At 36.5% G+C, this 17224-nt stretch overlaps 1 protein-coding gene across 2 annotated transcripts in view; it reads left to right on the top strand.

Annotated features, from left to right (window-relative positions):
- Positions 1–17224, top strand: part of LOC110092940 (protein MRG1) — a 76469-nt gene that overhangs the window by 13594 nt on the left and 45651 nt on the right. For both annotated transcript variants that reach the window (XM_020817653.2, XM_020817652.2), the window contains exons 4-5: positions 14698–14843; positions 15121–15156. In XM_020817653.2, coding sequence (XP_020673312.1) covers positions 14698–14843; positions 15121–15156 — 182 coding nt within the window. The remainder of the gene's footprint in view (positions 1–14697; positions 14844–15120; positions 15157–17224) is intronic.

Genomic DNA, 17224 nt, shown 5'->3' with positions numbered 1-17224 from the left:
GAGGGGAACTACGAATTCTTATTGATACCGTTTTGTCTCACAAATGCTTCTACTACTTTCTAGTCCCATATAAATAGGGTATTTCGACAATCAATGTTTAAAATTGCGTAATCGGGTATTGAGGTATTTTTAGTTCGTGAGGCAAGACGTAAGCCTCAAGGTGTTTTGAGGCGTAAGCCTCAAAATCAAAAGATTGCGTAAACAAAATAATAAATTTTGTATATATACTAATGAGTAAATAATATATAAAACATAAAAATGCGCAAGATATGAAGTGAAATCAAAATATCCCAATAATAAGATAACATGAAATATAGTTCAACTCAAACTCTATCTTTCCCAAATCACAATATTCTTTTCATTAACATATAATTCCAAAAATAAATAGCAATGACATATCACATAAGAACTCATAAGTCATCATCACTGTCATCACTAAGGGTCTTCATTTGAATCATCATTATGATGAACTGCTCTTTCCCCTTCCTCCTCTCCTCCTCTCCTATAGAGTCCAATGGCTCCCAATCAGCTCCTTTCTCAATATCAGTTATCGTTATCTTCCCTAAATATTTTTGAACAATATCAAAATGAATAATAGTGTAATACATTAATAAAAGTCTAAGAAAATTATATTATTTATATACTTTTTTTATTTGTTCTTGAATTATGGTGGATGTATATGCTGTAAGACCATCAAGATAAATTTCTAACGCTGCACTCACTTCCATAATAAGAGCCAACATTTACTCTTTCCTCAAATGGCTTCTGTGTAAGATATTTTGACGTGGTAGACTTTTTCATGTATGACTTTATCTCATCCCTTATAGTATCAAGAATTTTGAAGCATGGTGCAACATTCTTGTGAGACCCTGAAAAGTGATCCTTTATCTTAGTCACACCACCCTTCACAACTTTGTCATAGTAATTGCATTTTAGATATATATATATATATTATCACTTCTTCTTACATCCACCTGAGTGCTATGTTTCCATGCTGGATCTTTTCTATGACCTAATGCAACTTTATCCTTACTTCTGACGATCCTTTATGAGAAGAATATAAAATAGAAGATTAAAACATTAAGCCACTATAAAAAAAAAACAACCTAATTTATACACATTGAGCATCTTATACTTTTTATTATGCATGCCAAAACCACATGTCCACATAAATATAAGTTTAACTAAAAGAGATCTAAATATTACATAAATAAAAAAGTCCTATCATTTTCATTTTCTTACCCTATCAATGGCAACCATACAATCAAATGACATTGAAAATTGTATAATTTTGTTTTGTATAATAGAAGATCAAAACACTCTTTGTGCATAATTTATATTCATATTACATATAGATATATAGTACACCTCTCCTACTTAAATTTTCGGCATTAATTTATACACATATATATTGAGCATCTTACGCTTTTTATTATGCATGCCTAAACAACATGTCCACATAAACATAACTCTAACAAAAAGAGATCTAAATATTACATAAATAAAAAGTCATATCATTTTCATTTTCTTGCACTATCAATGACAACTATTTAATCAAATGACATTAAAAAGTGCATGTTTAAAATAAAGCAAGATTGCATAAAATTTAAAAGAAATAAATTTCACCAAAAATGAATGAAAACTAAAGGAAGATGTCGATAAATGCGATGATATAACGAAAAAATCACATTTGAGTGCAAAGAAGAAGAGGAAGTAAATGTATTTCACCTTTGTCAATAAACCCTAAACTCCAACCACAACGAAGAAGAGCTTAAATTGGTTGTTCGGAGGAGACACTAGCCCAACTTGCGGTAGTAGAAACCTCCAAGCAAGAGGCGAGGAGTAGCTCTCGGTGGAAGGAAGCCGATGCCGAACGAGAGAGAAAAGGTCGCTTGAAGAAGAAGGGAGAAAACCTGTTTTTGGGAAATGATAGAAGACTGCGCAGGGGTTGGGGGGGTCTGAACCGAACAAATATATATTAGGTTAGTTTTTTTTTTAAAATTTTTAGAGGCAGACGCCTCTAAACCGTGAGGCGAGGCGCGCCTCAGTAAACTTGAAAGCGTACGCCTCAAATCCTGAACTCATTGCGTGGGATTTGAGGCTTAAAGGGGTGAAATTGCGCTTAGGCGTGCCTCTTATTGCTCAATTTTAAGCCATGCCGAGCATACCTCGGGAAGTTTGTATTAGTTTTCTTTGAGGACATACTAGTGTGTAGCAGGTTCGAGGAGGAGCATTTGGAGCATTTTAGGATGCTTTTAGGAGTTTTATTGGAGCTTCAGCTTAGGGCCAACCTAAAAAAGTGTAGCTTCGCACAAGCTAGTATGGAATACTCGGGACACGTGTTATCCCGGAATTGGGTGGCTGCCGATCAAACCAAAATTGAGGCGAAGCAGAAATGAACTTTACCTAGGAATCTGAGAGAGTTGAGAGGCTTCCTAGGGTTGATCGGTTATTATAGGAGATTCGTGAGGGGATACGACACCATATCCTGACCCTTGGACAGAGCAGCTGAAGAAGGATAGCTTTTTCTGGGGAGAGGCGGCTACCAAGGCCTTTGAGCGACTTAAAAAGTTAATGACAACAATACCAATTTTGGCTATACCAGATTTCAGTCATACCTTTGTGGTGGAGATAGATTCATCAGGATATGGGTTGGGGTTCTTGCTCTTGCAGAATCACAGACCCATAGACTACTTCAGCCAAGTGTTGACAGCTAGAGCTAGATTGAAGTCAGTATATAAGAGGGAATTGATGGCCATTGTGTTATCCATTCATAAGTGGCTTCCGTACTTGTTGGGTCTGCATTTCATTGTCAGGACATATCAGAGGAGCTTGAAATACTTGCTAGAGCAAAGGATGGTGACTGAGGAGCATCAAAGGTGGCTGTCCAAATTGCTGGGTTATGATTTTGAGATTCGGTACATACCAGGGTTGAGAATAAGGTAGCTGATGCTTTATCAAGATGTGTGTGTGTGTGTGGGGGGGGGGGGTCTAGGAGATGGTCATTTCCGTACCACTGACGATAGATTGGGGGGTTATCAAAGAAGAAAGTGTGTAGGATGAGGTGTTGAGAAAGATTAGTAGGGATTTACTAAAGGATGAGAGCAACCACCCAAGCTACTCCCTTGAGGGAGAGAGATTACTATGCTAAGGGAGGTCTATGATGCCACAAACTTTAGTTCATATTCCCCACTTGCTATAGGAATTTAATGGGAGCGCGATTGGAAGCCATTCAGGGATGCAAAAGACCTACAGAAGGTTGACAGTAGAATTATATTGGAAAGGGATGCATAAGGATGTGGAGAAAATGGTATAGACGTATGCCAGAGAAATAAGTACACGGCTATGGCTCTAGGGGGATTACTCAACCCTTAGCTCTTCCAGACAGAGTATGGGAGGAGGTAACTTTGAATTTCATAGATGAGCTACTATGATCTGAGGGGTTCACAATGATTATGGTGGTGGTTGACAGGTTGAGTAAATATGCTTATTTCATTCCCTTACGACATCCCTACACAGCCGTTACAATAGCAACAACATTCATTAGGGAGGTGGTTAGATTGCATGGAATCTCATAGTCAACAGTATTTGATCTAAATAAGGTGTTTCTCAGTCAGTTCTTGTAGCAAGGTACAATTCTTAAGAGAAGCACCACTTACAACCCTCAGAAAGTGGGCAGACGGAGGTAGTCAATAAAAGTTTGGAGACTTACATATGGTGTTTTGCTTCAGAAGCACCTCAGATGTGGGCCAAGTGGCTAACGTGGGCAGAGTATTAGTATACATCATACTACTCAGCTTCTCAGATGCCCACATTTAAAGTGTTTTACGAAAGAGACCCCCAAACTTAGTGCATTTTGGGTAGGGGTATAACAATACTTAGAGGAAAGAGATAGGGTGTTAGAGGAATTGAAGAGGCACATGTTGACATTAGATTATGAAAAAAACACAGGAAAAAACATCTAGTTCCAATTTGAGGACAATGATTGATGTGAAACCAGGAATTTTTTATAAGATTAATAAGAAAAGGGTTAGACAATGATAAAGTTTAATCTTAATGTTCACCCAAATGAGATTCAAAGTAATTCTTGAGAAGTAATCTACGATTAGGCAATCAATCACAACTAAAGTTATGGGATCTTTTAAAATAACAATTCAAAACAAAACAATGCAAAGATTAGTTTAGCTAGAATCCACCGGTTAATAAAGTGATTGTCTCACCTTGAAGTCTGCAATCACTGTTCTATTTCTAAGGTTGGCGGGAGAAGAAGAACGAAACAATGATGTTGATCACCACAAGTGGAAGGCGCAGACAATCCGTAGCAAGGGCGAGGGAACCGACGGCGGTGCAGATGGCCGGCGGCATGATCGTCCAACGGCTGGGTGGTAGGTACTCTTCACTGACAGCGCCAATTGATACGAGATGCGGTTGATGTATCCGTCTATTGTAATATCCCAACCCGAATAGGGATCAAAGAAGGGCGATCGTGAGATGTCGGTTCTCCCGTTGGAATACTCTATGAATCCGTGATCAAATTTCGGATCCGCCATTCATGTTCGTAATGAATGGAGAAGAGAAGAGAGAGGGAGAGGGGAAGTGGAAGTGACGGTTTGGGAAGAAAGGGGCTTGGCCGTGAGCTAGGGGAAGAGGGAGGGAATGAACTTGAATTTAATTTCAGGTTTCCATTAAAAAAGGGGTTTAATTTCAAATTCAAAATTTTAGATTTGAAATTAAGCTAGGAGGGAAGGGGATTAATGGTGTATTAATGGGAGAGAGAGAGGGTGGGGTGGCCGGCCATGTAAGGAGGAGAGAGGGGCTTGGGAATTAAGTAGGTGGGGCTCAAAGGATAGGAGTTAAATTCTAATCAAATCTGATTTTAATTTCATATTTGATTTAATTTGAAATAACTTCATAATTTGGTTTATAATGAGAGGGAAAATATTTAAATTTCAAAATAGACTTAAATTCCCTTAAATGACTTTCTTAAATAGAGGAATACTAATTAGGAAATTAATTTAATCAAGGGGAATTTGAAATTCAAAAGGAATTGGGTCAAGGGGAAGCCGACGGCAAGGTGGGAGGACAAGGGGGCGGCGGGATGGAGCCGGCGGCCTGGTAGTCGGCTGTGGGATTTGGGTGGGCCGCTGGTAGTTGGGCCATTCAAGGGAGGCTGGCGGTGGAGCTAGTGTGGCAGTGGGGAAGAAGAAGAAGGGTGTAAGGGAAAGTGAAAATTTTGAGAGCTACAAACCTCAAGTACCACCTCCGCAAGAACTCACAAAGAGATCTTGGAAATCTCACGAACTCATAAAGAGATCTTAGAAATCTCACGAACTCACAAAGAGATCAACAATAAGAAAAATTCATTCATCAACTTCTAAAATACAATGACTAGGCCTCCATATATAGGCCTTCCAAAACAAAACAACAAAGACGAAATTGCCCTTGGGCTACAACATACAACAACTCCCTCAAAGGGGTACAAATGAAAAAACATAAAATATAAATAACATGAATAAAATAAAACATCAGAAATAGAGATATGAATCATAGCCCTCGCTCGACGACTCCTCCGATGGTAAGTGTGCCGAAATCTCCTACGGATGTCCTCATCAATGGTGTTTTTAAAATTGCATCCTTACAGATAGAGGACAGTAGCCAACAGGAGAAATGAGAAACTGGCCCCAAGGTATTTTGGCCCATATGAGATATTGGAAAAGATTGGAGCAGTGGCTTATTGCCCGAGATTGCCCTCGACCGCCAACCTTCATCCAGTGTTCCATGCATCACAGTTGAGGAGGGCTTTAGTGGAGCATTTAGCTAGTGTGGTGTTACCGATGACACTGATTGATGATTTGAAGGTGGTGTTGGAGCCTTTGGAGCTTAAAGTGGTACCACAAGTAGAAGGGAGGGACAAAAAATTATTGATTAAATGGAAGTGCCTACCAGACTATGATGCCACCTGGGAGCCATTCGAGAGGGTGATGACCCAATTCCCATCATTTCACCTTGCAGATAAGGTGAGTTTTTGGGAGGGGGTATTTTTAGACTAACTGTCGACCTCTATACTAGTGTTGAGATCGAGTCGACCGCACAAGGTGAAAAAGAGCGCAACACCCCACGTAACTCACCCGATGCGTGTTGACCAAAAACAAAAATTGCTGAAATGGTATCCGTTCGCGAAACAGACAGTGCCGATGTGTCTGGAGCAACATAAACAGCTAAGATTGACACCCATATTGATGGGGGTCACCGATCGACAAAAAATTTAAATTTTGCATGGAAATTGAGGTATTGACGTGCTCGAACGATGATGACGACGTGACGACCAACTCGATGCACGATTAAAAAAAAATTATGTTATATGAAAAAAATAAAGATAGAGAAAGAGAGGTTTTGAAAAAAAAAAGAAAAAAAATCTAAAATAAAAAAAATCCCTAAAATACTCACTTAAACCCTCACTCCCTCATACTCTCCCAACTGCCCCCTCTTATTCTCACGCCAAACTCATGCAAGAAGGCATCTACCCCTTCGGCTCTCTCCCTCTCTTGCGACTCCAAGTAACCGGCTGGCCTCCCTCCTCCCTCCAAGGAAGGTAACTCCTCCATCTTCTTCTTCTTCTTCTTCTTCTTTTTCTTCCATTCTTCATTCTTCTTCTCCTTCTTCTTTCTTCCCTCTTCTTCTTCTCCATTTTCCTACTTTCTTCCTCTTCCATTTCCCTTTTTTCTCTCTCCATTTTCTTTCCTCTTCCTATTCCTTTCCTTCTCCTTCATCTTTTTCTTTTTTATCCATTTTCTTCTCCAAACATACCCCAACCCTAACCTTAATTTTCAATTTCTCCACATCCACCTCTCAAATAACCAATCACACTTCACAAAAATTACTTCCCTTTACATCCTACACATCGCCAACCAAAAAGCCCCTTCACCCTCCAGTTTCTCTCTAGAAAGTGAAAAATTACTTAACAAACAGTTATCTCTCTATCCCAAACATTTTCTTTCACTACTATTTCCCCATGTCTCCCTTCCCAGTGAGAGAAAAATTACACTCTCTTTCTCTCTCTAAAATTAGAGAGGGAGAGGGATTTCCTCTCTTTTCCTCTTTCCCTCTCTTTCTATCTAGAAAGAGAGTTAAAATCTCTTTTCTCTCTCTAGATCCTATTTTAAATAAAAAAATATATGTAATTAATTAAATGACAATAAAAAATATTAAATTGTGCATAACAGGTTTTCCTTTGTCGCCGCCATTCGCTGTCATTACCTCGGTCGCCGCGCACCCAAGGTATAAATCCTACACCATTATTTTAAATTTATATGTATGAAATATAAGTATTAGTGACCGCTTTTATTAGCGAGCGAGGAAACATAAGTACCTGTGACCGCTTTTTTTAATGAGCGGGAAAATATATTATATATGAGAAAAAAATTAAGTACCCGTCACAACTTTTTTTAGGTGGGGAAATGCTGTGTTTTAAACAAGTACTTGAAGACCCTGTGACCGCTTTTATTAGCGAGTGAGGAACGAGATTGTTGTTGTAGTGTCACTTGACACCTATCGTGACTGTCTTTCTTGGCAGGCATGAAGACTTTACACGCCCCGATATAGCCCCTTATGTGGAGATGACGTCGGGGTGTTGCCAAAATTTTCAATAGAACCTATGATTTTGAAAGTTTCAAAGAGATTAAAATTCACCTAAATCTCTAAGTCAAAATATACGATACTCTAGGCTTCCGACATTAAAAATTAAAGATGAAAGGAATCTAAATCATAACAAAATATAACTTACACTGAATTTATAGGAGAACTAGTTATTCACCAATAGATAGGAACCAAATTTTTTCCCTCAAAGCTCTTGACTTACGCACACCTATACTTTCCAGCAACACTCCTTATAGAATTTTAGTGTGAAAGAAATGAACTGAGCATCCCTTCTATTTATAATATGGAATTTAGATTATTTGCGGGACTCACCACTTAGGACCCCTTTGCTAGAGAACATGGAAGGTGCACCTGTGGGACCCGCCAGCCTAGAATCTCCTTGCTAAAAGATAAAGAAGGTACGCCTACTGGCTCCACCAGTTTAGGATCCTAAGATGTAATTTCGAGGCTTTATCCTTGGATTCCTAGAGTATTCACCAGCAGGTGAAATACGAGCGTAAATATACCTAAATACGGACAATAATTATCTTAAAAAAAGGAAGGGGTAAAAGTAAAAAAAAAAACAAGCTACCTATGTCACTTGTTGATATTTGTCGGCAATTGAACTACATATGCCCTGCAATTCTCATTACTTATTGATATTTGCTGGCAATTGAACTACATATGCCTTGCAATTCTCATTACTTGTAGGTTTACACTTGCTTGTTTGTATACAGATATTGATTGCTATTGCATTCATGTCCTTGTACTCATTACAATTATTCAAAATCTCACTATCGCTTATGGGTGATTTGTACTTGCAAGAGCTTGGTATGTTGACTTGCAAGTTCAGGTTTAAAGATTTTTTCATTACAAGTTCTTTTTTGCTTTTTAGAGCGATATTCATTAGGAGCCTATTTCGTTAGTGTTATTTAGTTTCTTTGTAAAATTATGGACCCACTAACATGGACACTATGGGCCTCATGTTGCTTATGTGTTGGTTGGAAGCCCTTTGTTGTAGTATTGGTTGAATCGTTGCATCACAAATCCTTTGTTCATGCTTATAATTATATTCATGACTTATGCATGCTTGTTGGCGACACTCTTTTTCAGTGATTTTGCATGATATGCATACTTGTGTCGTACAACCCATGACACATAACAATGCGCTATTTTGTTTCTTTTTTAAGACAGATGTTCATGGGGCATACGAGCCGCCTAACTTTAATAGCCGGTGTGCACTTAAAGCACTTGTGCACCCGTGACTTGCAATGTGATGGACGTTTTCTCTTTTTTTCACGAAGGGTTTAACTAGAAAATTTTCGGGGATATGCAGGGGTTTTCTTACATGTTTACAATTAATGTAAATGCATTTCGTAAGAAAGGTAAATAATTTTTTTTTGTAATTTTACCCCTCCCCTTTTTAAGATAATTAATGCTTGTATTTAGGTGTATTTACAATCGTATTTCAAATGCTGGTGAATACTCTAGGAATTCAGGCCAGAGCCTCAAAATGACATATTAGGATTTTAAGCTGTTGGATATTGTAGGCGTATCTTCTTTGTCTTATATCAAGGAGATCCTAAGTTGGTGGGGCCCATACAAACATTCCCTGTCCTTTAGCAATGAGATCCTAACTGATGGGACCCACAAATAATATGAATTCCATATTATAAATAGGAGGGAGGCTCAATTTATTTCTTTCACACTTTACTTCTGTAAGGAGTGTTGCTGGAGAGTTCAGGTGTGCATAAGTCAAGAGTTAGGAGGAAGAAATTTGATTCCTACCCGTTGGTGAACAACTAGTTCTCCCATAAGTTCAGTGTAAGTTGTATTTTGTTATGATTTGGATTTCTTTTACCTTTAATTTTCAGTTTCGGAAGCCTAGGGTGACGTGTATTTTATTTTTTGTTGACTTAAAACTTTAGGTGTATTTTAATCTCTTTAAAATTTTCTAAGTCATGGGTTCTATTAAAAATTTTGGCAGCACCTTGGCGTCATCCCCACATAGGGGGCTATATCGGGGTGTGTAAAGCCTTCCCGCCTGTCAAGAAAGGCAGTCACGGTAGGTGTCAAGTAATACCATGACAGCAGTCTCGTTTCCCGCTCTCTAATAAAAGCGATCACGGGGTCTTCAAGTACATGTTTAAAACACAACATTTTCCGGCTTAAAAAAATAGTGACTGGTACTTAATTTTTTTTTCTATACATAATAAAATTTTCCTCTCGCTAATAAAAGCAGTCACGGATCTTATGTTTCATGCATACAAATTTTCCTGCTCGCTAATAAAAGCAGTCACGGGTACTTATGTTTCCTTGTTCACTAATAAAAGCGGTCACGAGCAGTTATATTTCATGCATAAAAATTTAAAATACTAGTTTTGGGTTTATACCTTAGGTGCACCGTGATCGAGGCAACTACGGCAGACGATGGTGACGAAGGGAAACTTGTGATGCACAATTTAATATTTTTTGTTATCATTCATGCTATTTAATTAATTACATATTCTTTCTTTTATTTTAAAATTGGAGCTAGAGAGAGAAAAGAGAGAGATTAACTATCTTTCTAGAGAGAGAAGGAGAGGGAAAGAGAGAAAAAGAGAGGGAAATAGAGGAAAAGTGAGGGATTTGCATAGGAAGAGGTTTATGATGTGTAGGAGAATGGAGGGTGAGGTTTAGAGAAAAAAATCTTCTCTCCAGTTTTAGAGAGAGAAAGAGAGAAGAGAATCTTTTCTCTCTTCTCGAAGGAGAGATATGGTGGAATGATGGTAAAGGAAAATGTTTGGGATGAAGAGGGAAGCGTTTGTTTATAAATTTCTCTCTTTCTAGAGAGAAAATTTCTCTCTCTAGGCTAGAGAGAGAAAGTGTAGGGTGAATGGGCTTTTTGGTTGGGGGTGTGTAGGATGTGTGTGGGAGTATTTTTTGTGAAAGGGGATTGGTGGTTTGAGGGATGGATATGAAGAAATTAGAAAATTAAAATTATGGTTGGGGTATGTTTGGAGAAGAAAATAGAGGAAGAAGAAGAAGATGAAGGAGAAGGAAAGGAAGAGGAAGAGGAAAGAAAATTGAAGAGGAGAAAAGAAGTAGGAAAATGGAGAAGAAGAAGAAAGGAGGGAAGGAAGAAGGAGATGAAGAATGAACAATGGAAGAAGATGAAGAAGAGGATGGAGGAGTTACCTTGCTTGCAGGGAGCTTGGGAGGCCGGTGGATGAGAGGCGTGAGAGAGCCGAATGAGGAGAGGGGGAATTGTGGGTTTGGCGGTTGGGAGAGTATGAGGGAGTGAGGGTTTAAGTGAGGGTATTTTAGAGATTTTTTTATTTTAGAATTTTTTCTTTTTAGTTTTTTAAACCTCTCTTTCTCTCCCTCTTTAAATTTTTTTCATATGACATAATTTTTTTTTAATCATGCATCAAGTCGGTTGCCACGTCGTCGCCACGATTTACGCGCGAAATTTAAAATTTTCTCCGATCGGTGACCTCCATCAATATGGGTTCGATCTTAGCTGTTTCCATTGCTCCGGATGCATCGACGCTGTCCGTTTCGGGGATGGAGGCCATTTCAACGATTTTGGTTTCCGGTTGACTCGCGTCGGGTGAGTTAGGCGGGCTGTCGTGCTCTTTTTCTTTTGAAATTCACCTTACGCGGTCGACTCGATCCCGACACTAGTATAGAGGTCAACACCGGCTCATGTTTTTTAATAGATTCTACTTCCATCATCCTTATAAATATAATCAAATTTAATTTATTTTTCTTAGATTTGCTTCATGTCCACTGTCCGTCTTAACACGCCCATCCTAACTTTCTCTTTTCTGCTTCACCCATCTTATTTTATCAATAACGTTTTTCTCACTGAACGGTCAAATCCTTTCTACATAGCTGATTTAATTATAGTTTGATTAAATATACCTTTAAGCCTTCATTATATTATTTTATTGTGTTGTACTGTTGAAGCATTTTTCTCTAAATCAAACAGAACTTCGAAAATTATATCCTCATCTGTACTCCTGTTTTTTGGGTTAATGGATCCAATATATTTCAACTTATCGCTCCTAGTTATGCCATTTTTTCTTGCAATATTAATTGATAATTAGTAATGCCATCATACTCATTAAATTAAATTTCATATTTTAAATCTTTGAACCACTAATCAAAAGCCTTTGATTTCAACATTTTCTTCATTGGTCTAGGTTTTTACTGTTTTAATGGAGGACCACTTAGAAACTATTCCATCTATAAAAGCACTGTCAATTATACCTCACTTTGGATATCCTTTGCATCATCGCTATAACTAATATAAAAAGATATATATTTGATGTTGGTTTTTCCGTAAACATGCCATTATTGGGAACTCCTTTGATGCTCGACAACTACGTATAAGATGAGTGAATGTTCCATTATATATAGCTTTATACTTTTGACTCAACCTTTTTTTTTTCATTATTGCGTAAAATCATTTCTTGGGGTACTCAATTATGTCTTCACACAAAATAAAATGCATGCAAATATCTTTCAGCTTGCTTAACACAAATAACTATCAAATTTTAGTGCACTTACATTTTGTTTGTGGAAAGACATAAAAACACTTGTTAATTGCTGCTATAAGTACATTTAACCTGATTGAAAAATAATATAAATAATGTAAAATTCTGCCTAAATTGATGCGGAGTCTTGAAAAGTTTTAAAATTGTTTTGATTAATCTCTTTTATAGCTTTGATTGATTCAATTTAACTGGCCTATTAGAAATTGATTTTGTCTAGGCTAAATTGGCTCTAGGATAAACCAATCCTTGTGGTATTCCATCAGACTCCTTTGCCATGATCCTCTATATCAATACATCTTGAATAAATAATTTAATTGAAGGAGATTTAAATGGACATGTTGTTAGTAAAGTAACAAAATATTTTAAAAGTATTTATGGTGGCTATAGGTTTGGACCGATTAATAAAGATGGTATGATCATATTAGATTTTGCTCTGGTTTATGAATTTTATTTCTCATCACTCATAAGAAATAGATTTAATAAAACTCAGATTGATAAATTTCTTATAAGAAAAATATATCGTTTATATTGCAAATATTGTGAGTTAATTCTGACTGAAAGTTTTTGTACCCAGTATCGTTTATTAGTTTGAGACTTTAAGATGAAGGGGTGAAAAATAAAAAAAAAATAGAGTAAAATATTATCTTAGGTTAGACAATGTTATTTAAAGAATAGTTATAAAAATAATTTTGGGAGTAAGATTTAAGAAAGATTTTGGTTGCTCATGAGGAAACTAATGTTATATGAAAAAGAAGTAGCTAGTGAGATTAACAATGTTGTAAAATATATGCTTGGAGAATTATATGGAAAAGCTTTTAATAGTAAAAATAGTTGGTGGTAGAATTAAACTATAAAAAAAGAAGAAAAAAATCTCTATTACAAAAATTGGTTCAAATGTAAAAGCTTAGAAAATTGAGAAAGATATTGAAGTGTTCATAGGGAGTCTAAGAGAGCTATATATGATGCAAATAATTTAGCTTTTAATGATTTATATAATATATTAGATACTAAGGAGGACGAAAGATGTATATATAAGTTAATCAAATAAAAAGATAGGAGAAGTAAATATTTAGTTCAAATAAAGTGCATTAAGGATGAAGATTAAAAAGTGCTTTTTTAGATGAGGAGATTCATATAGGTTGATGAGATATTTTAATAAATCTTTCAATGAAGGTTGTGCGGGTATGATTGACTTTAATGACTTTAGCACCTTAAATGAAAATAGTGATTTTAATTTTTATAGTCATATTCATAAAACAAAGTTGGAGAGGCTTAAAAAAAAATAAAGTGTGGAAAAGCAATAGGATTTGATGATATTTCAATAGAAATGTGGCAATGCTTAGGAGATCAATAAATTTTTTGGCCTACTAAACTTTTTAATACTATTTTGAAGGCAAAAAAGATGTCAGATGAGTGGAGAAAGAGTGTATTGATTCCTATGTTTTAGAATAAAGGTGATGCACAAGAGTGTGCATATTATTGGGGAATTAAATTAATATATCATACATTAAAATTATGGGAGAGAGTAATTGAGATAGGTTATGACGTGATACTAATATTTTACAAAATTAGTTTACCATTTCAAGCTTTGCATTTGTTGAGAGGTTCAATTTAGGAGGAAAGAGAGAAGGAATCAAGGGGGAATTGTTTAGGAATATTTTTTTACAATTGGGAGGGAATTATTTATGACAAGATATCTGATTTGAATTCAAATATAAGAGGAAATTATTTAGGGAAAGGGGGCTGATTTGGGAGGAAATTATGGGAGCCTATTTGAGGCTAACAATAGGGTGATTTCATGATTATAATGTTATTTGTTGAATTTAAATTGTTCTTAGGGAGTGTTGTGCTCTAGCTGGCGTATAGGGATTTGGGAGAGTCGGATCTTCCTCTCCAATAGAAGATCCATAATATCTTGTTGTTTTCTTCAGTATATCATCAATTAAAAGAGTTTTCTCTTATTATTGTTTTTAATTCCTCTTGGAAATTGTGTTTGGGATTGCTGTAATTTAATTTCAGCGAAGGGAGATAGGATTTTTACAAGCACTTCCTATCATATTTATAGTCCTTTTTGTTACTCTCTTGACTTATTTTGTTGCTACTATCGTTAATAAAATTATTCAGTTTTGTTGAGCCATTCTAACTTCATCTTCTACATTTGGAAGTTTCTATATTTCCTCCAATAGTTTCATAAAATTTGCAGCAAGTAATATTGTTAATTTAATTTCTAATTGTTGTGTATGTGATTCTGCAAAATTTACCATTATCAAAAGATGCTTCTGTGTTAGTTGGAAGATTTCTTTTTATTTTGTAGTTGATCTTTCATATAAGTACATTGAGCATTCCTTCTTTTTTTTGTTTAGACGTTGATACTGGTGTATTTTATCTTAATATGCTTTTTTGGTTTAATAGTTCTGAATTCACTAGTCACAATGGTTATTGTAACATTCCCTTCCTTTTAAGAGCATCATACTGTGCTTTGGTGAAAAATAATTATTTATCTTTGTAAACATCCCTTCAGTTGGGATGAATGGGTTGTTGCTGACCGTTTGCTCAAGTTTACTGAGGAAAATGTTGCGAAGCAGAAATTTCTTGCAAAAAATCAGAATGTAGATAAGAGTTCCAAGTCAGGGAGGTCAACTCAGAGCAAGCCACGAAGCTCAAATGGTTTGTTTGTTTTCTACTCAAGTTACTTTGTAGCCTTGCCGTATTTTAGGAGGGTACTAAAATATGGAAGCATTTGCGCATGCTTGGATTTATTGTTATCTCTATGTTGTTCTTTTGCATGCAACTGTAACTGGACTTGTTGCAATTGTAATCTTTTCCTTCATTGCATGAACGTGCTTAAATAGAATTCTTGTTGAGCAAGTCACGAATATACTTTGCATGCTCTTTTTTTTCAAAGGAGATTTGTTGTAACACATTTTTATATTGGGATTTACAGATGCGAAAGTGGATAAAGAAGATTTAAGAAATCAGGGTGAGTCATTTTCTTCTCTTTTTGTGTGTATTCTAATTTTTTAATTATATTCTTCTATTTGATAAATCTGTTGGTTATTGGCATTTTTTGCGTACTCATGTGCTTGTCATTTTTTTGATTGTCCATATTATTAAATCTGAAAAATTTTCTATGATTAATAATTACTATACCCTGAAAGTGGTAAGCAAGTCCATAATGTGCTTTATGTACTTGAAACACAAAACTTGCTGTGTTTGAGCAAGCTGTGTGTTTTCATAGGCATGCCTTCGACAAATTTAGATGATTAGAAGATGAATTCATACTAACGGAAGTGGAAGATAGGAAATGCTAGGATGATTTAGCATGGTGCTTAGTTGAACCTCCACAACTTCTAGCAAGTTGGGTATGTTGGCCATATGGAAGTGTTGACTATAAAAAAGGGATCCCTGAGAGGAGACAACCCATGGCTGCTAATCAGATTCCCTGGACACTGCGGTCAATGATTGCTAGTGTTGGTTGACTGAAATCTATGGTATACCCGGGACGACGGAACCATGGGATCTTGATCGGGTTTACCTCTATTTCCCCTACTATTGAGACTAAAATTTATTTCATCCTTAATCGAGAGTTCTCTCTTACGTTGTAAGAGGGGTAATTAACTATGGGCGCTTGCGCTCATAGGAAGTAAGAACCCCAGATCTATAAACCCTGACACTCTCCTCAGGGGAAATCTGGTTAATTTCAATCTGACTTAAGGGAAATGGAATCCTATAGCTGCAAAGCGGGATTCGTGCACTCGTGCCATTTTTCTTGAGCCAACAGGAAGCTCAAAACATTGAAAGAAAGTTAGAAAAACTGGTCCATGACTTGACTTTGGTGGAATGCTACCATGAATTCCTTCTATGTTCAATTGAACTGTTGACCTCCAAACCAAAACATACAACAACAACAATAGCATCAAGCCGTTTTCCCACTATGTGGGGTCGGTTACATGAATCCTTTTTCTCCATTGTGTCTTGTTAAAAGTCAAATTCTCATTAAATCTAATAAAGATAGATCATTTCTAATATTTTATAACCAAGCCTTTTTAGGTCTACCTCTACCTTTCTTAACATAATTCAAATCTAATACATCTACTTTCCTAATCGCGTCATCAGAAGGCCGCCATTTGATGTGACCAAACCATCTAAGGAGATTCTCTCTAATCTTATCTTCCATTGGAGCTACTAAAATCTTTTCATATACCTATCTACTTTCGTAATCATAGTTAGTTATAATTAATTCTTCTTAATTATAATTAATTATCATTAATTTTAATTAATTGCTAAGAAAGAGAAATATTCACCTAGATCTACGTGCCACTATCCTCGATGCTAACGGCATTGTCATTGTTGCCCCGACATAGCTGACAACATCATCATCGACCCCTGCATAGGTATAAAATTCCAAACCCTTTCCTCCGTGCTTACAGCGCAACGAGCAACCACCTATGCATGATTTTCTTAGCGTGGTAGGAGGAAGCTTGCTGCGGTGCTTGCAACGAGGTGAGTGTTCATCATGCATGCTTTTCTTAGTAGGACGAGACAAAATTTAAGTACTCGTATGCGTGTTAGTGTTGGTGGGGAAACAACTGTGTGTTTTCAAACAGGTACTCCTGAAGACCTATGCACGCCTTGTCATTGTAGGATTGAAGACTACGACCGCGGTGTCATCTGACACCGATCGTGCATGTCTTTTTTGACATGGCGGGCAGGTTAAGACTTCCACAAAGGAGTTGTCGTGAGGCTGCCAAAATTCGGATTGAAATGCATAGAACTTAAATAAATAACATAAGATTTGATTTGAAAAAAAATGAACTACAGGGAACTTGATTTGATTTGGACCAAATGACAATAAGCTTGAATTCGAAAGGACCACAGGTAACCATTAACAAATGTATAATAATAACAAAATGCACATATTGGATAATAGCCCGGATACTCCATATGATCGTCAATGAACAATCTAAGATTTCTAAAATAAAGAGATGGTGATGCACTCACAAGTAATAATGCAAGATCTACAATGAGTGTTAATGAATTATCTTGTC

This window comes from Dendrobium catenatum, unplaced genomic scaffold, assembly GCF_001605985.2.
Source record: "Dendrobium catenatum unplaced genomic scaffold, ASM160598v2 fragScaff_scaffold_840, whole genome shotgun sequence".
Taxonomy (NCBI): domain Eukaryota; kingdom Viridiplantae; phylum Streptophyta; class Magnoliopsida; order Asparagales; family Orchidaceae; genus Dendrobium; species Dendrobium catenatum.
This window is presented reverse-complemented; position numbering and strand designations above follow the sequence as displayed.